General features: G+C 50.3%; 2 protein-coding genes across 8 annotated transcripts; both read right to left on the bottom strand.

Annotated features, from left to right (window-relative positions):
- Window positions 1-474: 474 nt before the first annotated feature.
- On the bottom strand, window positions 475-10,150 carry ISY1 (ISY1 splicing factor homolog). Of its 2 annotated transcripts, none has more exons than XM_066326960.1 (11): window positions 9,027-10,150; window positions 7,901-7,923; window positions 7,207-7,258; window positions 6,365-6,430; window positions 5,888-5,930; window positions 5,607-5,719; window positions 5,316-5,433; window positions 4,518-4,640; window positions 2,594-2,697; window positions 1,526-1,612; window positions 475-1,223 (listed from the first exon to the last, which is right to left on the bottom strand). In XM_066326960.1, exons 1-11 carry the CDS (start codon window positions 9,027-9,029, stop codon window positions 1,116-1,118), a joined length of 840 nt encoding a protein of 279 aa, XP_066183057.1. In that variant the 5' UTR covers window positions 9,030-10,150; the 3' UTR covers window positions 475-1,115. The 2 variants fall into 2 exon arrangements, with proteins under 2 accessions (XP_066183057.1, XP_066183056.1); XM_066326959.1 differs by lacking the exon at window positions 9,027-10,150 and adding an exon at window positions 8,020-8,054.
- Window positions 10,151-10,283: 133 nt separating this feature from the next.
- CNBP (CCHC-type zinc finger nucleic acid binding protein) lies at window positions 10,284-19,401 on the bottom strand. 6 transcript variants are annotated; one of them, XM_066326961.1, is made up of 5 exons: window positions 19,252-19,401; window positions 12,956-13,075; window positions 12,592-12,686; window positions 12,215-12,417; window positions 10,284-11,347 (listed from the first exon to the last, which is right to left on the bottom strand). In XM_066326961.1, the coding sequence occupies exons 2-5, from the start codon at window positions 13,056-13,058 to the stop codon at window positions 11,230-11,232; spliced, it is 519 nt and encodes a 172-aa protein (XP_066183058.1). In that variant the 5' UTR covers window positions 13,059-13,075; window positions 19,252-19,401; the 3' UTR covers window positions 10,284-11,229. The 6 variants fall into 6 exon arrangements, with proteins under 6 accessions (XP_066183058.1, XP_066183060.1, XP_066183063.1 ...); XM_066326963.1 differs by having other exon boundaries at window positions 12,215-12,413; window positions 12,591-12,686; window positions 19,252-19,400; XM_066326966.1 differs by having other exon boundaries at window positions 12,215-12,413; window positions 12,591-12,683; window positions 19,252-19,400.
- Between the last annotated feature and the right edge of the window lie 1,058 nt (window positions 19,402-20,459).

The following is a 20,459-nucleotide window of genomic DNA, read 5'->3' as shown; positions in this document are numbered from 1 at the left end:
TAAGAGGACATAAAGAACTTGTTTCATTCCCTGGATGTGTTCAGGGCTGAGGCATTCCAGAGATGGTATGAGCCATAAACCTGGCAGCACACACACATCCCAGAGCTGAGGCAGAGCCTGCCCATTCCTCCTTTCTCCAGGACAAACAGGATCAGTTTCCTGGCTGTGGCCACAGCAGCTTCTCTACCCTGACTCCACCAGCAATTCCACAGCCTGGCAGGACACGGGAATTCTGCTATAGGCCACTGTGGCAAATCATTACTCTGCAATTTGTTCCCTCAGATGCAGCCAAGAGCACTCAGCTCAAAAATGCTTCACAGAGCTATAGAGAGAGAGAGCAGGCTCTCCCTTGCCTCTTGTCCCAGGATTCACAAACCAAGACTGAAATCCCCACAGGGATGGCTGTCTATGATCCCAATCTTTGGCTACCATTAGGGAATCATCACAATCCTTTGAGCTAGAATAAAACAGACATCAGGTTGTAAATAAGTTTTAATAAAAATAATTGAACAAGGTATTGCAAAGTTTTTTACAGTAGCTGCTGGAATATCCAGCATTCAAGCAATTCATCCAGGCACGGTAACAAACCACAAAAAGGGTAACAGGTTTTACACATGGCATGTGGTTTAGAATCAAATCTCCTCCAAAGCCACTCACAAGATCTGCCTTCAAGGCATCTCTAGACAGGTTCCAGGTTATTCAGGTAAACTGAGCAGGTGTGACAGTGTAAGTTCCTTCTCAGCTCAACAAAACCAGCACGAGGAGATGTGCACACTTACAGTCAGGCCAAAGCAGACAGGATGGCAGGAACACCATGGGGTTTCTTCCAGGATTTAGGAGCTCACTGGGTGTGGTTCTATCTGTAAGAGGCCCCACTGCACAGACCCCTTCCCAAACTGAGGACAGCTGTTAGATGCAGAGACAAGCTCACCAAGGTTTGACCTTTTCCAGCACTGGAGTACAAGAATGATGATTTCTCCTTCTGCACACCACACTGTCGTTCCAGTTTGCTCCACATCCAAAGGAACTTTCAGAGCTCAAACCTACAACTACCAGAACTTAGGAACCTGCTGCTTTCAGAGGGATTGCACACAAACCAAGACACTGGTGCAATGTCACAATCCTAAAAGTGTCTTTGCCTCCTCGCTCTGTGCCAGGAGAGTCTCACTGGCGTACTTCTGGAGCAGCTCCATCTTCTTTCTTCGTACAAGAGCCTCCTCAATCTGCAGAGATAAAACCAGGGTGGATTCGGCTCAGCTGAGAATGCTGAAAGCTCAGATGCTCAGCATCTGAAATACTGAGATGCTCAGCACAGCACCTCCCAATTTATGGAGGACTTAAGGAGGGTTTTGAAAAATCTCAGGTTAAAAAGGGTTATGGCATTTGCAAGAGGATTAAACAGCTGCAGAGTCAAGTCACAGAAATCACAAATTTCGAGCACTTTTACTGATGACCTGATGTCAACTGAGATGTGTCTTGCAAAAGCCAGTGTGAATCTCTGCAGCTGAGTGCTGCTATGCCTTACCTCCTGTTGAGTGGGCACTGGAACATGTGCAATAAATTTCTGTTGGCCATCTTCACCTTCTCTCTCCTTGCCACCTTCCTCATCAGACTAAAAAGTGAAAAAATCACATCGAGTTTATTTTCTACAGAGGTCATAACAAACCCTTTTTCACTTGCTCTCCCAGAAGGAACAAACATGGTCAACACTGCAAACACAGGAATGAGTGAAGAGGAGCCAGCACCAAAGGAACACAAGGATCGCATGCAGATCTTGCTCCTTTAAATTTTCAGCATGACTGCTTCCATTTCCCAAATGGCCTTTGCTCTGCTGTGGCACAGGCATGAATGTAAAGCTGTATTTCCTCCCCTTCCATAACTCTGGCTGCCACAGCAAAGCTGTGAACACAGGAAGAGCCAGCTAAGCAGGAATACAGCAAGTGCTTTAAAAGCATGGGTACCAGTTCCCTGTAGAGCTCTGTACTGCTTTGGTGCACACCTAAGAGCTGGGCTCATGAACCATGGGATAATACAAATAAAACAGGTAGTGGAGGAGCCACCAGCTCCACCTGATGGATTCCTCCTTTTTATTCTTGTGCTTAACCCACTTAGATACAGAGAGAAATGAGAACTTGTTCCCAGTACCCTCCTCCAGATCTCACTGGGAGCAGGGAGAAGAAACAAGAGCAGTGACAGAAGCACCAGCAAAGCAGTGCTGCATCATGATTCAAGTGTGAGGTGCAGCCCGTGAGTTTTCACACAGTGGCAGTGTGACATTATCCTGTCCCCAAAGCTGCTTGTGCTGTCACTGAGGCAGGTTGTACTCAGGAGCCAGACTGAGCAGTGTTACCAACACACCCCCTGACAAACACAGTGCCACACAATCACAGCAAGGTGCTTCTCACTGCACTGAAAGGCCTGTCCTCACCTCCAGCCTCCAGCACTCCCTGAATGTGGGCCAAGAGCACTCCCCTACCACTGATTCTTACTGAACTGTGTAGAGGGGCAGAGCAGCAGCAGACTGGTTCTGGACACCATGTCCAGGGAGGACAGAAGACACATGAAAAGTCACATCACCTGAGCCATGCCCTACCTCCTCCTCGTGGACAGCATAGATGTTTTCTTCCTCCTCCTCCTCCCCCCTTGCAAGTCGTGCTTCTCTCTCCATCTTCCATTTTTCCACTGCTTCTGCTATAACTGGGGAGCACAGGAAAATGGCAAGTGTGGCTGAGAGCCAGTCAGAGCAGCATGCTCTTATTGCTGGAGCTTTTCCAATGGACTTAAAATTCTTGCCTAAATCCTCTACATCAGTAACATCCCCTTGATGTGCCATGTAATAAAATGTATCAGTGTATGCTGACACACTGTCCCAGTGTGGTACTTGCTAATGCCTTCATTTGGCTACATTTTGGACTCTAAATGCCACAGATGAACACCAGCCTACTTTCTGCCCTGAGCACCAGGGTCACATGAGCAGCCTAAGTGGCTCTTACAGCTCTGTAGCCTGTCAGCAGCTATAGGGATGCTGATCACCCTGTGGGTAATTAAACATGATTATGCTCCTTACACTGACCACCCACAGAAGTCTCTTTTTCCATCTCAGAGGGTATTTCTCTTATTTTGCAGCACAATCCCAGTTCTGTGCCTTGCTGCCAGGGCTGCTGCATCTCTCTTACAGCAGAGTGACAATAAGAGCACTAAAACAAGTTTTGAAAAGCTTCATCAGTGACACAGCCAGTGCGTAAGATCCTACAGAGGTGCCAGATTAATGCATCCTGGCAGGAGGAAATGGCCACAGCAAGAAGGGCCAGCAGGCATTCCCCAAGCTCCCAGAGATCACACATTTAAAACTGTCCCCCTGAGACAGCAAGACCTAACCAGTGGCACACGGTTTGTGTGTGACTCCCTAACAGAAAAGGAACCCCAGTTTAAGAAGTTTTCTCAAAACTTTATTTCAGAAAAACTTGACTTAACGAGGTAAAAACTGCAAGGCCCCAGACAAGCAAGATGGACTCTGAGTGGGAGCTGTTGGGCTCTCACCACACAACTTCCCTTCCTGCACTATCCAGTGTCTCCAGACACCTCCCCTTGCCAGGGTTTGGGGCTCCAGGTTCTGCTGCAGGACACGGATAGGTGAGGATTTCCTTCATCCTCCCTTCCTCCCTGCCCCCCCATCCAACCAACAAAGCACAACCCTGAATTCTGTGAATGCCTCAGCCATGAAGAAGGGGGAACTGTGAGGATCAGCCAGTGTTCAGCAGAAGCACCAAGAGAACTACTTAGGAAACTTAAAAGTGGTCTGTGCCCTCTGGATTGGAGCAACACAAATCCCAGAAAATGGCACACAGTGCTGAATTCTGAAGAGAGTTTCAGGAATTAAGACTCATAATCCCGGTGTCTTCACCAGGGAAGTCAGTAGGAACAATGCCAGAAAACTTTGTCAGCAGACACGTGGGTGAATATTTTCTATTGAGAAAAACTAAGCTCCAAAGGGAAAAATATTCAGAAAGTGTTAAAATTCCAAGAGAGATGACATGGTTAAATTAACAGAGCCCACGCAGACTGCAGGGTTTCCAGCAGGGGCCTCTAATCTGGTAGAAAAGTAACCAGCTATGTTTATGGATAAATAAATAATGAGGTGAGACAGGAAACAGATGGTAGGGTCAGTTTTCACAAGGGAGGGAGAGAACTGCTTGGGTTCCACAGATCTTGCTGCAACCTACTCTTCTACATTCTTAAGTAGGAAAAAGAAGGGAGGGGAAGGAGTTTTTGCTTTGGCAGTAAATGGCTTGCTAAAATATTAAATAATTTACAGCAGTAAAGATGAAAGTCAAATCTAAAAATGCTTTTTAGCATTTCCTTCCTGAAATGATTTATTTGGATACTCATGTGACAGAAAAAGTCTGACACCTAAGCACAAGAAAAGGCCCAGAGGGAGGAAAAGAAAGGTGCCCTCACCTCAGAGTCCACCATCACCCCTGCCTGGGTGCTCTGTGCAGGTTTGGAATCTCACATACCTTTCTTCTCATGCTCCTGCTCCAGGGGCTCCAGGATGCCATCGTCCTCGTCTCTGTAGCCGTAGTACTCGGCATCAATGTCCTTCATGAGCTCAGCCCGAGTCTTCCGTGGGGGTGGCAGGGCTGCAGGGACACCACTGTCACCCACCAGGTCCCCTCCACCTCCTGCTGATGTCCCCAGCCTCTCAGCCCCCACAGCTGCCTCACACCAGCCAGCACCCAGCACGATGGAGCTGCTGCTGTCACCCTCTGCCACTTCCAGTACATGACCCAATGCTTCCCCACATCCTGGAGTACTTCCCATAATTTTCCATAAATTGCCCTCACTTGCAGGCCCAAGCAATTGCTACTCATTCCATGACAAAGTTTCATCCCCTTGCATCCAGTTTTTCATTATGAAAACTCATCTGTGCTTCTGAAATTATGTTCAACCCAACTTGCCCTTTTTCTTCATTTTTTTCGAGTCCTGAACTCTGAGTACTATTTACAACTTCTCAATAAAGTTGTAAATAATACTCAGAATAAACTTCCAATGCTGGAAAGTTTCTGTAGGACATCAGTCCTCACCATTTGGAATTCTCAGTAGAAACCAGTTTAATCCTTTCTATATTTCCTTAACTGCAAACAGCCAAAGGTGCTCTTAGCATTTAATTAATTACCTGCGCTCAGTGTTTCACTGAGCTGACCTAAGACATTCAGAAATGCTGTTACCAATGCTCCCCACAAACTCCAACAGAATTTTACTCAAGGTATTCCACTGCACAGACTGATGTCTGGGAAGAGCTGCTCTTTACTTACGTTCCTTTTCAAAAAGTTCTCTAACTCCTGGCAAATCCTTTGCAGCCCCAAAGTATTTGTAGCCTCTGTTTCCTGGAACTTCCTTCCCTTCATGATCTAACATTTTCGGGCCAATCCTCTGGAAAATAAACGGAGTTCATAGTTTAGAAGTTTGTTCTAACACAGCCAAACATTTTAGGGGCTAAATAAAAATAACACTGGCCAAACCATCCTCGGGTAACTAAATGTTACACATTTTTCTCAGCAGTCACTTCGTTTGTGACCATGTAGTACAACACATTCCACACTTACAGCATAATCAGGACCTCCCAGCTCCTTTATTCTGTATTCCCAGTGTCCTTTCTCCCTCAGAAGTTTGTTTATTTCATCATTCAGGTCCCGAATTCTGAATTCACCCAATCCAGCTGTTAGAGAGGAAAAAAAACCCAATAAATCAGGCAGCTCACAGAAACACCAGAGGAATTTCAGAATTTAAGCAAATGGAAAGCATAGTTCACATGAAATGGGATTTTTACTGTAACTGCTTATGACTGGATATTCAAAAAAATAAAACACAGTTAGACAAACCTTACCATTTTGGATCTGTGCCACCTTCTTGGAAATCTCCCCAATGATCTAGTCAAATAAGAACACAGAAATTCGTTTTTAAATTAGTGAAGGGAACAGAGAAGACAGAGCCAGATTGTTTAAGAAGTGCATGGCAATAGCAGCAACAAAGCACAAGCTGAAACTAGAGAAATTCTGATTAAATTCAAGGAGAGAGAACTCATTAGGAAGATAATCAAACACTAGAACAGCAGCCCCAAAACCCTGGAATCTAAATCCCTGAAGGTGTTCAAAACTCAGCTGGACATGGCCCTGGGGCAACCTGACATGGCAAGAGCTACTTTGAACACTGAGCTGTACAATCTTAGAAAATATTCTGTGATTTAACTGTCAGGGTACTGACAAGTGTGGAAAAAAAAAAAAACCCTGGAAGCAGGCTGTCTAAACAGGAAATACAAAGTTCTACCTCCTCTAGAATTAGAAAATCTACAGGTTGACATTACCTGTCTCCTCCATTTCTCAGCTTTGGGCAGCTCATTACACTCTGATGCAAGGAAAGGCCTTCGCTCCTGTCAGACAGAAAACCACACACACCAAATTCAGCTGAGCACTGACACACAACATTTCACACAGGCTTTACTGCTCCATTAACGCCTAATTATGCTACCAAGCTCCAGGGCCTTCAGCTCCCATGGATTTTTAGTAAGTGGACAACAAAAATTATTTACAGCCTGGACAAATGAAACTATCACAGACTATAAAAATCTACTTAAATCCACTCTATCCAAACCAAAATCTTTCACCTGTTTTTTTCCAAAGCACCCCATAATCCTCTCCAATACAACAAATATTCCATTCAGGACAGTTTCACTGTTTTCAGCACACACCAGCTCATTAAGGTTAAGCTTTTCTCAATTGCGACTACTAAATAATGTGATTTTTTCCAGTTTGTACAGAGTACCTTCTTCTCAACCTTCTTCACATTCTATTGTCTTGCTTACACAAACTAATGCATCATCTTGCTTCTAGGGTTTTGTGTGCAGTCATTTTGTCCCTTTCCCCACAGCTTTACCTTTTATTAAAAGGCTCTACCTTTTTACTTAAAGCTCCACCTTTTATTAAAAAGTATTAAACCTGTTTCCTCTGCATAATATGCAATATGAAACAAAAAAGTATAAAAGGTTTGGAGAAACTGCAGTGGAGAATTTCCCTGTGAGTGTGAAATACAGTCAGCTGAAGCATTTTCCTCCTCACTGGAGTCAAGCACAGGACACCTGGGCTCTGAACAAGACCTGTCTTCCTCCCTGACTGGAGCTACCAATCCTCCAGGGCTTTTACATCTCACCTTGACTTTGCCTTCCTCAAGCTGGGCTTGCCGAAACCTTGCCAAGGCCGTCCTAAAGAGAAGAAAACAGATTTACTTTCACAAATCCACATTCCAACAGGAACAAGTTCTGCTCTGGATGTTTATCATGGAGTTAATTACAGTCTGTAGAAAACAAAAGACTGAACACATTCACTGACCACCGCCAGCTCTTCCAGCTAACAACTTCACAGCACTAGAAATCCTCAGTGGTTCGTTTCTCAAGTAAAGCAATGCCGACTGATTCCTTCTTTCTGGCCTGGCATCTCTGTTCCCAAAATGGGAACTGCCTAAAACCACATGGGTCCTTTACAACACATTTCACTGTATTTATCCCTCAGCCTGCAGGGGGACAGGTACACTGCTGCAGGGTCTCTCCTGCACAGAACCACCCAGCTCAGTTACAGGAGCTCCACAGCACCAGGTTCATGTGTGCCCTCCAACTCCCACTGCCTCTGGGCCACCACATGTACAAATGAGTACACAAAAGCATCATTAAACTGTCAGTGCTTCAAAAGAGGCTGAACAGCGAGTTCTGTGGGCCAGCCAGGCACAGCCAGCAGCCACAGATGGTGAGATCAGGTACAGTCAGGGCCAGCGGCCACGGATGTGTGAGACCAGGTCCGGCCTGAGCCGAGGTGACCCAGGGCTGGAGCGGTGCCCCCGCTGCACTCACATGGCCTTCTCCGCGTTCCGAGCCTGCAAGACACAAACAGAGCGGCCCCGGTCAGCCCCGGCCCCGCCGTGCTCCTCGCCTCCAGCGGCCCCCTCCGAGCCCCTGAGCCCCGCACTCACCATGGTCCCGCCGTGCCCCGGAGCCCCTCAGTCCCTCACTCACCATTGTCCCGCCGTGCCCCGGAGCCCCTCAGTCCCTCACTCACCATGGTCCCGCCGTGCCCCGGAGCCCCTCAGTCCCTCAGTCACCATGGCCCCGCCGTGCCCCGGAGCCCCTCAGTCCCGCACTCACCATGGTCCCGCCGTGCCCCGGAGCCCCTCAGTCCCTCAGTCCCGCACTCACCATGGTCCCGCCGTGCCCCGGAGCCCCTCAGTCCCTCAGTCCCTCACTCACCATTGTCCCGCCGTGCCCCGGAGCCCCTCAGTCCCGCACTCACCATCGCCCCGCCGTGCCCCGGAGCCCCTCAGTCCCTCAGTCCCGCACTCACCATGGCCCCGCCGTGCCCCGGAGCCCCTCAGTCCCTCAGTCCCGCACTCACCACGGTCCCGCCGTGCCCCGGAGCCCCTCAGTCCCTCACTCACCATTGTCCCGCCGTGCCCCGGAGCCCCTCAGTCCCTCACTCACCATTGTCCCGCCGTGCCCCGGAGCCCCTCAGTCCCTCAGTCCCTCAGTCACCACTGTCCCGCCGTGCCCCGGAGCCCCTCAGTCCCTCAGTCCCTCAGTCACCACTGTCCCGCCGTGCCCCGGAGCCCCTCAGTCCCTCAGTCCCGCATTCACCATTGTCCCGCCGTGCCCCGGAGCCCCTCAGTCCCGCACTCACCATCGCCCCGCCGTGCCCCGGAGCCCCTCAGTCCCTCAGTCCCGCACTCACCACGGTCCCGCCGTGCCCCGGAGCCCCTCAGTCCCTCAGTCCCGCACTCACCACGGTCCCGCCGTGCCCCGGAGCCCCTCAGTCCCTCAGTCCCTCAGTCCCCATGGTCCCGCCGTGCCCCGGAGCCCCTCAGTCCCTCAGTCCCTCAGTCACCACTGTCCCGCCGTGCCCCGGAGCCCCTCAGTCCCTCAGTCCCTCACTCACCATGGTCCCGCCGTGCCCCGGAGCCCCTCAGTCCCTCAGTCCCGCACTCACCATGGTCCCGCCGTGCCCCGGAGCCCCTCAGTCCCTCAGAACGCGCCGTGCCCGCCGCTGCCCGCCCCGGAAGTGAAGGCGGCCCCGGTCCCAGCGCGCCTGCGCGCTCCGCTCGGGCAGGAAGCGGTGACCCCGAGCGGCGCATGCGCGCTCCTGGAGCTGGCGGGGGAACGCGGCGGGGCTCGGAGCTACGGGACCTTGGGGACACTGCGGTGCCACCCTGCCGTGGCACCGACACCTGCCGCTATCCCAGGCTGCTCGCAGCCCCGTTTACCTGGCCTGCGGCACTGCCAGGGGCAGGCACAGCTTCTCTCTGGGCGCCCTGTGCCAGGGCCTCCCCACCCTCATAAGCAAGGAAACTCCTCAATTTGCCCGCTTTCAGTTGTACCCATTGGCCTTGTCCTGTCACTCAGTTCCCGATGAACAGTCCTCCTCTGTAACCACTTCATGAGTTTGCCACAACGAATGAGGAGATGCCTCAGTACTAACGAGACACATCAACATGAAACACATGAAGAATTTATTCTTCCCATGTGCCACAATGCATGAAATCAACACTTGCTTGTCCAGTGCCTGTTCACTTGGGAAAAACTGACTATGAGCAGCAGCACCGATTTTCTCTCAGAAAGATGACCAAGGAAGAGACATCCCCTTTTGAAGTTATTTTCTCCTTCTGAAACTTCCAGCCTGGTTTGTGTTCCTCAGCTTTTCAATCTTTTCTTACACAAGCAGAGTCCAGCACACCATCCTTGCCCCTACTGCAGATTGCACAGGAGCTGGCAGAGCTTGAGCACGGCCAGCAGCTCAGAGGCATCCAGGCAAAGGCCACCCTTCACACCAGACGTCAGGACAGCCCTTCTCCGGTCCTGCCTTAGGGTGGAGCACTGGGCAGCCAAAGAGCTGCTGCACACCAGGACTTTATCCACTGAGTGGTTGTGCAGATCCAGGGTTCCTCGGCTCCTGCCTCAGCTGGTCCCTGACCCTCAGGGACCCAACACCGCACAACCACCGAGGGACAGGGCAAATGCAGATGCTTTAAGTTCTCAGTGCCACTGTGAAAGCACTGCTGGACAGAACTGACCCAGGCAGAGTTTGGAACTCCCTGCACCTCCAGCACCCTCCTCCTTTGATGGTTTTCCCATTAAGTGCTTGAACTGCAGCAGCACAGATGCACCCAGCCCCCCACCCAGAGCCCACTCCCACAAACATGTGCAGACAGAACTTCAACATGAGACAATACAAAAGAAAAGGCCAAGCTGAACCTCCACATACCCCTTTTAATATGTTGTTTTGCACTGTGTACAGGAAAACCAAAAATAAACAAAAGGAACTTTAGCCAAACTCCCCTTCCTCCTCCAGCTTTATTGATAGTTTAAAATTACATTTTCTATGTTCTAGGACTTCAATTGCTCTTACCATCTTACTTTAAAAACCGATTACAAGCAAATGAAACTCAGTTGTCTAAGTGATATAGTATACAAAAATAACATCTTGATTTCTGTGAAAATGCATTTATTTGCAACTCCTGAATAGCTCCAAATTGTTTATACTATGAGCACTGATGTCTGGGTTTCAGATTGACTTTGAGATATTTATTCAAAAGCTTCCCATTGCGTTCTGTATCTCCAACATTAACATTCACTGACTGAATTACTGTTACTTTTAGATTTATTTCAGATTTCTCTCTCTCGCTCTCATGGCCATTAACAGGCATGTGCATCTTTGTTTACTCCCACTCAGCTATATGCTCTAGGTAGGGCCTGATGCAGATATCACTTGGTGTTAACAGCTACTGAGGTCAGACAATCCAAGGCCATTGTAATAAAATAAAAGTTATGAGGAAGTAAAGACACTTCCAGAATTTCTTTCCTCCTGCATAGGATCACTTCCCTGTAACCCAGAGAGGGTTTTTGCTGGTCTGACTCAACTCTTCCCACTCATCAATCCCTATTCACCAGTGGCACGGAAAGGGGGTTCTTTAACAAAGCATTATACATAACACCTCTACCAAACTAAACATAAACATTTTTGTAGTTAAATGCAGAAAGTTGATTTTTCCACCCCTTTCCTCCTTTTACACGGCAAGTAAAGCTCACTGGCCTGGGAGTAGCCTCTATCTGCCAACCTTTGGCCAGTGAAGAGGATTCAGAGAAAAATAATACAACCATCAATCAGAAAAAGGAGGGGCGACAAAGGAAAATAATTAGGCTGTGGCTTCAATTGTGCATTCCCGTGCAAGGTGCCCTGACTCGCCGCAGCGGTAGCAGTTGACTTCGCTGGTCTTGCTGCAGTTGATGGCTACATGGCCAGTTTCACCACACCTGCAAAAGCAAAGCTTGTGTCACAACAGCCACAACACTCACAGGAGCAGCCCTACTCTGTCCGGGACACTGTCTACTTCGGTTTCATGCAACGCTAGTTCTGCATTCAGGAATTCTCTGACATCAAACAAGTTTGTCTTCAGCAGAGCCATGAACTGCTCCCAAATGATCAACTCACATTAATCACTGTATATGCCAGAATCACTCTACATCATCAGCTTTGTGTGTTTGCAGGTTTTTTTCCCAATTGTGCACTGGGTTTTGCCTATTCCCAATGCTTATGCTTGCAGTTTAGCCTTGTTTTGAGAATAATTAGTTTTAACTCCAATACACCATGTTCTCTCTCCTTCCTCCACAAAAGGGAATGTTGGTGGGGGTGAAGAATCCTGCGCTCAGGAACAGGCTGTTTCTGGTATTTGCCTGCATTCAAAAACCAGACAGCACTCTGAAGATGGCATTTCAAACCAATTTAACACCCACTTCTATTCACTGTTCCCATAACCGAAGCATCTTCAGTGTGTTCCTGCAGGGGTTGGCTGTGCCAGTCAGCTGGGCAGGACAGCTGGGGTTTCTTAGCTCTTGCAGAAGACACAGGGTACCCAACTCTGTGCTACAGCCACGTACCTCCTGCTACCTTCTGCAAAAGGACACGAGCCTTTCTGTACAGCTCAAATGACACCTGTGTGTGTGGTGGCATTGGGTGGCCATCTGGAGATGCATCATGGAATCTACTCCACCTTGCTAAGAAGTGTTTAAGCCTTACTTTTGGGCAAGAGTGGGTACGGGTTCAAACAAACTATTTCCTAACCCAAACCAGACAGAGAACACGTCCAGCACACAAGGTGCCTCTCCCAGCTGCCTCCTTACCTATAGCATTTCACTTTGGTGCAGTCTTTTTGAATGTGCCCGAACTCTCCACAAGAATAGCACTTCTGCTCGTCTGCGTGGTCGCAGTCGCGGGCCAGGTGCCCGGGCTTGCCACAGTTGTAGCAGCACTGCTCCCTCTCCCTCTTGGGCTCCTTGCAGTCCTTCGCAATGTGGCCACCTCTACCGCAGTTATAGCAGGCTTCCACAATAAGAAAAACATACCAAACAAGACTAAAAAACCTTGGTAGCGAGAGGGGCAGCGTGCTGTGAACAGGGCACACGCACAGCTTGTTCCCAGGGGATCCCAGCACCCTTCTCCTCAGCCACAGAGCTCTGCCTGTGGCACTGAAGAGATGGAATATTTAGTGATACTTACCATCCTCCTGAAGGTCACAGTCCTTGGCAAGATGGCCAGACTCACCACAGCGGTAACAGATATCCGGCAGAGACGAGGACATGAACTGGAAGCCTGCTTGAAATGGGGAGAAGAAAGAAAACAGGCGTAACTATTAAGTTCAGAATACTTTTAAGAATCAATCACAAACTGAACTGACAAGTCAGCTTCACTCTCAAAGCCCCTGGATGACCTCTCAGGTAGAGGTAAATCTCCCTGGTTCTTATTGTCAATTTGAGTCTCAACCTGTTCACTTGGGCCTGCCAAAGGTTGTTTCCCTCAGTAAACAGAGCAGGCAGCAGGAGATGTGCTGTGCACACCAAGAGAGCAGCACAGGCAGCACTCACCTCTGCCACGGCTCCTCATGCCACGGCCACGGCCCATCCCAGTGGGGCACTCCCGGGCCCAGTGCCCAGTGCGGCCACACTTGAAGCACTCGTTGCTGCTCATGGCTGCAGATCACCTGTCTGAACAACAAAGACATTTCTGAGCACCTTCCCCAGCCAAAGGCAACATCGAAATGAGAGATTTAAGGGCTTCGCAGCCCCTCAGCAAAGGCAATGCAAACCATACAGGGCTTCCAGCTAAGTCAGTACTTTCTTGTAAAGTATCTGACCATCACTACTGAAACCACTGCAGAGTTTGATAAAAGTTTGCCTCCACTTCGCTTTGAGTAAGACAGCTTTGAACAGACAGAGTGCTATATTACTATTCCTCTGTTTTGTAGCCATCTTTTACTTCAGGAACTTACAAAATGTTCACAGAAAGGGAAAAAAGAGAAGGAAGTCCCTTTAACTACTGTAGTAGTAGCCTTAATGCAATTATCCCTTCCACTAAAGCACCTTCTCCCTTATTGCTGAGAGTTAAACTCAAAAGCCCGTTACTTAATCTCTACAAGTAGTATCCTCCTGGTAGTTGATTTTCTCTTGAAGCACCCGCCTGGCAGCTACTACCATTATTGACTGGAAGTCAAGTGTAAGAATAGGGAGTATTAAACCTAAAGCATTCAAAAGCCCTTTAGCTTAACATTTGAAGAGTTTAGGTCTTTTATGACCTAAACAGCTGTTTAACTCTGAAAAGCAAAACTACAAGTTGTAATTAACCTATAGCTCAGGATGCATATTCCACTCCAGGTATACATGAAAGAAAATGTTTGAGGGTGTTAACACAGCAGACACTTGCCAAGTGGGAAAAACATCCTTAGAATGCTCTGGAAGCAGCAGACAGGCAGGATCCCTGCTTTGCCCACTGGAATGGAGGTCAGCACTGCAAGAGCAGAGCCAGCCTGCACAGCCCACGGTGGATGGGGCAGGTTCTGCACTGTGCTCACACTGCCACTCCTCCCCTGGGCTGCACAACACTCACACAACACTCTCAGAGCCAGAAAGAAACCAACAAGGAAGTTACACTTTTAAACTGAGTCTTTTTTAAAGCGTGCTTCAAGACACGTTTAAAGTACGCTGGTCTAAAAATATGCATGTCAAGCTTTGTTTTGATGAAGTCTCCTGAACTTTAAATACCTCACACACTCTCTCTTAATTCATTATTCTTTACCCTACAGAAGGAGACTCATTCTCTGGCATGTTTGGCAGTTTACCTGATCCCCCTCCAACCCTGCAGTTTATTTATGTTGCAGGAGGATTCCCCTCCTCCCAGACCTCCAACAGCCCAGATTACAGGAACATCCCACAAGTTGAGTCTTGAAGAAAGCCACTACAGGAGCAGCAGAACAACACATGACCTCCAGAAGGAACCAGAATTAGCATCCTGACATTTAGCTCTTACATACTGAGTATGCATCTGAACATGAATTGTTATTTAGCTATTCTGAAGTACCTCAGTGTTTCACAAATTTACTGTGTTTTTTTTTACCCACTCCTCCCTCAAAACAGTTCCTCTCTCTGATGGCCTTTTGCACAGAAGTGGTTATTCCAACCTCAGTAAATGGCTGAGAATTTAAAATACCAGAGGTACACACTCCAGCATGTCATTTCTGTAATCCTGTAGCTAACTTCCAGCTGGACCAGATGATGGTTTTTGCCCTCAAAATGAAGTTCTGGAGTGAAAAACTCCAATAAGACTTTAGACACATCTAAAAAAAAAGTTAAAGCAAGTGGTTGTTGGAGCACTTGAGTCACTAGATTTCACACACAACTCAGTCTTTTCTGCTTCATTTCAGTGTTCAAGATTTCCAGCTTGTTCTGAGGACTCCCAGGGCTGAGCACTGCCTGTGTTGCTGGCAGCAGCTGGCACTCGCTGTGCCATTGTTTATGCCTGTTTTCATAGCAACCGTGTTGACACTGCAGAACAGGAAAAACACAGGCACAGCCAACTGCAGGAGCTGGGCTCAGGCACCAGAGGGGATGCTGCTTTTCACTGGCAAGAGGGCCAAAATGGGGTCTCTGAATTGAAAAAAATATATATATTCTTCACTTCATTACAACTCTTTTTAACAGTCCTCACATTAAAGCATTATCAAATGGCAACATAAAATCTATTACAAAGAGACTTCACTCCCAACCAGGAGACTCCAGCAGGAGGGGACAGGGCTGAGTGCTGCTGGCAGTGCCCACAGGAAGCACCGACACAACCAGCCAGGGTAGCACATGGAAAAGACAAATGTCTGACTTGCTCCAGACACACAGTGGGGGACCTTTTATACCAACATTAATGGCAACCTACAGCCAGTCTGTCCTTCTGCCAGTCTGGGTCAGGAGCTGCACGAGGGACAGAAGCTCACTCTTCACTGCCCCAGAGGAATGTCAAAAGAGAAGTTTTACATCTGATTCAGAGGTTTTTTCCTTTTTAACTATCCCTTCAAAAAGAAAACCTCAAGTTTCTCTTCCTCTGCTATACAGAAAATTGGTAAAGATTACACAAACTGAAGCAGAAATCCAAAGCCAAACACCACTCTCTGTGCAAAAATCCTTCATGACTGAGATTCATTTAAAACCCTCTCTCTCCAGAGGCCCCTTTCCCCCCTGAGCTCAAGAGCAGTGGAAGGTTACAGCTGCCATACAAATGTGATTATAAAGCATGCTGCTCCATCCTCAGACACCTTAAACACATCCAAACTGTTTGCCTGAAGTTTCTCTTCACCACCATTTCCACGTTAAACTTCCACATCCTTCCTGTAAAGGATCTGGAACTGCAAATGGGTTCAGCAGCAGCTGACACTGGTTTTACTTTCCTGCATCCCACCAAGCCCAACACAGGCCAGAAGGCCCCAGCAGTGTGAACCCTAAGGATGCTGTTTTCAGAGAGCCAACAGCCACCTTCAATGAGCAACATCCAGAAAAGGCTGGTTCAGAAGACAAGTCCTTAAATGGAGAGCCTCCAAGCACTCTGGACACCATTACAGTTTTCAGTTACTTCCAAGAGAAAAAAAAAAAAAAAAAGCACAGTAAAAGCCACCCAAGTTCAAACACTTCTCTGTTAGTCAATATCCCTCCATTTTGTCATCACAGGCAAGTTTCCAGCAGTTCCTTTTATCTATCAAGGCCACCTTAAGTAAGCCTTCTGTAAGAAAGCTACCTAAGTCTTCTTGGAAAGTTTTCAGTCCCAGCTATCACTGTTTTCCACAGCTCAGATGTGTTACACAAAGCAGCCTGTCCTGTCTGTCCATGTGTCATCGTCCCCTCCCTTCTTACATACCACAAACAGATTTTTACCTCACCAGGGCAGGAAAAGTAGTAATGGAAAACAAAGTACAACTCCAGCCTCATCCAGCATTTCTGAGACAGGTCACATTCTGCAAGATCCAGCAAGGCACTGCCTCCTGAATTAGCTCCCAAAACTGGTCCAGAAACTCAAGTCTAGCTCTGCTTTCTCACTGTAAACTTCACCTTTCTGGAAAAGGGAGAATGCAATCATTTACCTGAACTCCTCCTAAAGACCTCTGTAAATGCAGCTGGAAGCTGGAACATTACTAAGAATGAATTTTAGATCTTGTTCTCTGTGATGGTCATACATCAGCCCCTGGACAGCAGGGAGTGATGACAAAGATCCCTGTGCCACCACAGCACTTTCCCAGGTCACATCTGAAGTTTCTGAGTGAAACCTGAGCACCAGACCTCGAAGTGGGAGTTTCTTGCTGATCCTCCTAGCTGTAGGAGACACCTCTGACACAAGACAATTCCTCTCACACTCTGAAGGGAAAGACTGTGTCTTTCTGTGTCTTTGCAATTAAAACATTTTCAAGATTCTTAGAACAGGAGAAGTGCTATTAATCTCCAGCCTTCATGCAGGAGATTCAGCAATATTCAACTCTTTCAGCAGCCCTTCTAGATCTGATGATGTAAAAAACTGCTCAAAGCTCCACTGTAACACTCCTCCTTTCATGGCTTCTAGCCTAGATGCCCTCCAAACAAAAAGTTGCCTTAAACTAAAACACAATTAACCTGGGTTCCTTATAGTAAAAATGAAGCTGAACTTCACCTCTGAGATTACTCAGGATTCTTCTGGATACCAGCAGTTCCTTAGGATCCAAGAGAACAGGAGCAACTCCCCTCACTCTACTCCAGTGCTTCTTCTGACCTACCAACAGCACTTGCAGGCGCTATCAGCAGGACTTCACTCCTTCAAGCAAAGGCCAGAGCAGATAAAAGGCACTGCTGGAGCCAGCACGGGCAAAGCCCTCCAGCAAGGAGCTCTGTCAGAGGCACCCGTTGGGAAATCAGCAATCCCGGGCTGCTGGGACCAGCCCACAGCACCACACCTGAACTGGACAAGAGCTGAGCATGATGAAAGCCCCACGGGACAGGAAGTACAGCTCTGCTGTCCTCTGCAGCACTGGAGGGGCAGAAAAGCCACCTGCTAATCACAATCTAGCGTTTTGTTTCAAAAGAGAAGTCGAAGCATTAGTCATTTTACAAGAAATACCATCTGTGAGGAGTTTTTATTACCCGAGCAACGTGTTGTAAGACTTCTTCAACTCAGGACACGTGAGCGATACCAAAGGCAGTCAGTATTTAGCAGGTAATTTCCACACTGGAACCTGAAAGCCTGCTACAGCAGAGTTAGTGATGCTCCTGTCTCCTTCTTCTGCTCTCACTAGCAAAATAATACAAAATTAAGTGTTCTGACCAGCAGGTAGCAACATCCCAGTTTCTGAAATAAAGCTTTGGAGGAAATCTGCTGAAGCGAGAAGCCAATCCCTACACTCCACTTGGGACCCTTTAACACATTTCACAGTCAAGCTGACCCAGGACTGCTGAACATTAACTAAGACTCAAAGAGGGGACAGAAACCAGGACAAAAGGACATCATGACTCTACTTTGACAGGTAATTCTTGGCTAACTCTGTTGACACAAATAAGAAAGAGAACAAAAGTTCATCAAGGAGTGACTCAGTAGCACTTTCTGCCTATCCATACTAGCTAATGGGGAAAGGGATAAACCCTTATTGAACAAACATGCACATTTTACCATCCTCCCCTTTAATTTTTATGTCTATGTGTACGAAATTTTAAACTTAAACAGCACGAGCAACATGTGAGGCTTTAAACACAACATTCAGCCCAGACATGAACAAAGTTAGCTTAAATGGCAGGTTGAACCTGTAACTCTCAGGGCTGCTGCAGAGCCCTAGTGAACTTATTTAACCTCTTCACTTTGAGGACGCGTGCAGGATTGCTTCTCTAGGCAAGTCTGCAATGAAGAAGGAAACACGGACTAGGCAGCCCCAATGCTGCGTGGCAATTGGATCACATTGGGTGCTCACAGGAAATCAGAACTCACTATTAGGTTTAATAAACCGTTGTGACAATGCTGGCTCCTAAATGACTAACAGCGGTTACTTGAGAACTACGCCCGACAGGAACTCAAATAAAAGGCCGCCCCACAGCCCGCGATCTGCAGATGGCACAGGCTGTTTTTCCTATCCATTTATAGGTCACATTTGGATTTAGAGCAGGCCACCATCCGTGCCTGTGGTCGGAGCAAACAGTTGCGACACCTCGACCCCTCTGGTCTCCGGCAGCGCCTCACACGTGGGGAACCACGTGGTGTGCGGGCCGCGGCCCCGCTCGGCCCCGCCGACGGGAGTTTAGCGGGCACTCAAAATCAAATTACAAATAATAATAAAAAAGAAAAAACAATTGAATGAAGAAAGGATTTCATTCCAGTTCGTTCTCCGCAGTCCCCAGACTCACAGGACGTTCTTTACCATAAACTCGCTGGCTCACGGCCGGCCGGGCGCCCCCTCCCCACGCCCGGGCGGCCACGTGCAGCGCTGCCCCGGCCCCGCCGCCCACCAGCCCCGGCCAAGAGACCGAGCGTGGGACCCCTCCGGGCCGATCCTGGGCCGAGCGGAGGCTCCCCCCTCGCCCAGCGCCCCGGCCTCCCTCCCCCGAGCGGCGCAGGCTCCCTGGGCGCTCCCGGAACCCAGACCTGACTCACCCGCCGCCGCCCGCCGCCCTCTCCAGGCCCGCGGCCCTCACGGCTCTAGCGGCCTTCGCGGCCTCCCCGGCGCGCCACAGGGCCGGGAATGGCGCCGGCGCCCGCCCGGCCGTACTTTCCCGCGCGCTAGGCCGGAGTGCGCCAGCGCCATCACCGTCCCGCGCAGTGCCCTCGCTGCCTCCTCGGGGCCCCGCAGGACCCCCGGCCGCTCCCCTGAGGTTCCCTCTCGGCCTCCAGGCGGTACCTGCGGTCCGGTTCCCCGCCGCCGCGGCCCCCGCAAGACTCGGCTCCGCTCGCTCGCTCGGCCCCGCCGGTCCCGCTGCCTGCGCCACACGCGGTGTGCACACGGCCCCACAGCTCACCCCGCCCCGCCGCTGTGCGCACGGCTCACCGGAGCCCGCCTCGGCCAATGAGCGCACAGGAGCGCTGAGGGGCGGCCAATGGGAGCGGCGGACGGGGACACCCAACCGTGGCGGCCGGAGGGTGGGCGGGGCGCGCCTCCCGCGCGCTGGCCGGGGGCGGGCGGGGTGGCCATGGCGGCGCTCGGTTCGCGCTGTTTCCCCGTGACTCACCGCCCGCTTCTGCCCGCGGCGCGCACAGCGCAGCCCGGGCACAGCGCGGCAGCGGCGGCGCGGTACCGCACGCACCCGGACGCATGGCGGGAGGGTCACGGCCCTTGCCCACCTCACTGCCTGCCGGTCGCTGCCCGGCCCGGCCTAGTCCGCTCCGGTGACTCCATGTTGTACCCAGGAGCCTCGCGCAGCCCTCTCCTCTGTCCCGCACAGATTTCTGCACCGAGCCGGGCAGGGCAAAACCTCCGGGGGGGAAACCCCCCACGCCCCAGCGAGATCTGTCCGGGACTTGCCGCTGCCCCGTCCCCCGGCAGTCTCCACCAGGCGGGATTCCCTTACCCTCCGTCCCGCTCCCCGCTCCGCCCTGCCCGGACCCCGCCAGGCGCCGGTACCGCGCTCGGCACTGCCCGCGGTGCGGGTCGGGGCTGGAACGGCCTTGAGGGTCGGGCAGGGGCCGCCTCCCGCCCTCAGCCGGCCCTCAGGCGCCGCCGCCATCTTGGCAGGGCGCGGGCGCGGCGGCGGCGCAGGAAATGGAGGACGCGGGGCCGGGAGGGCTCCCGGGGCTCCCGTACTGCTCCCGGGGCTCCCGTACTGCCCCCGGGGCTCCCGTACTGCCCCCGGGGCTCCCGTACTGCCCCCGGGACTCCCGCACTGCCCCCGGGGCTCCCGTACTGCCCCCGGGGCTCCCGCACTGCTCCCGGGGCTCCCGCCGTGCTCCCGGGGCTCCCGCCGTGCCCGGCAGCCCAGCGGGGCTAACACGCGCGGCAGCCCAGAGAACGGAGGGGGAAAAAAGAGTTTTTCGAGTTGCTGAACAGAATTTGGTCTCAGTCTTTTTGCGTAAGCGAAACTCAAAAAGTAATGTCACCGCCTAGTTCAGCGT

Source organism: Sylvia atricapilla, chromosome 11 (genome assembly GCF_009819655.1).
Source record: "Sylvia atricapilla isolate bSylAtr1 chromosome 11, bSylAtr1.pri, whole genome shotgun sequence".
Lineage (NCBI taxonomy): Eukaryota > Metazoa > Chordata > Aves > Passeriformes > Sylviidae > Sylvia > Sylvia atricapilla.
Note: the sequence above shows the minus strand (reverse complement) of the source record. Positions and strands in the feature narration are given on the sequence as shown.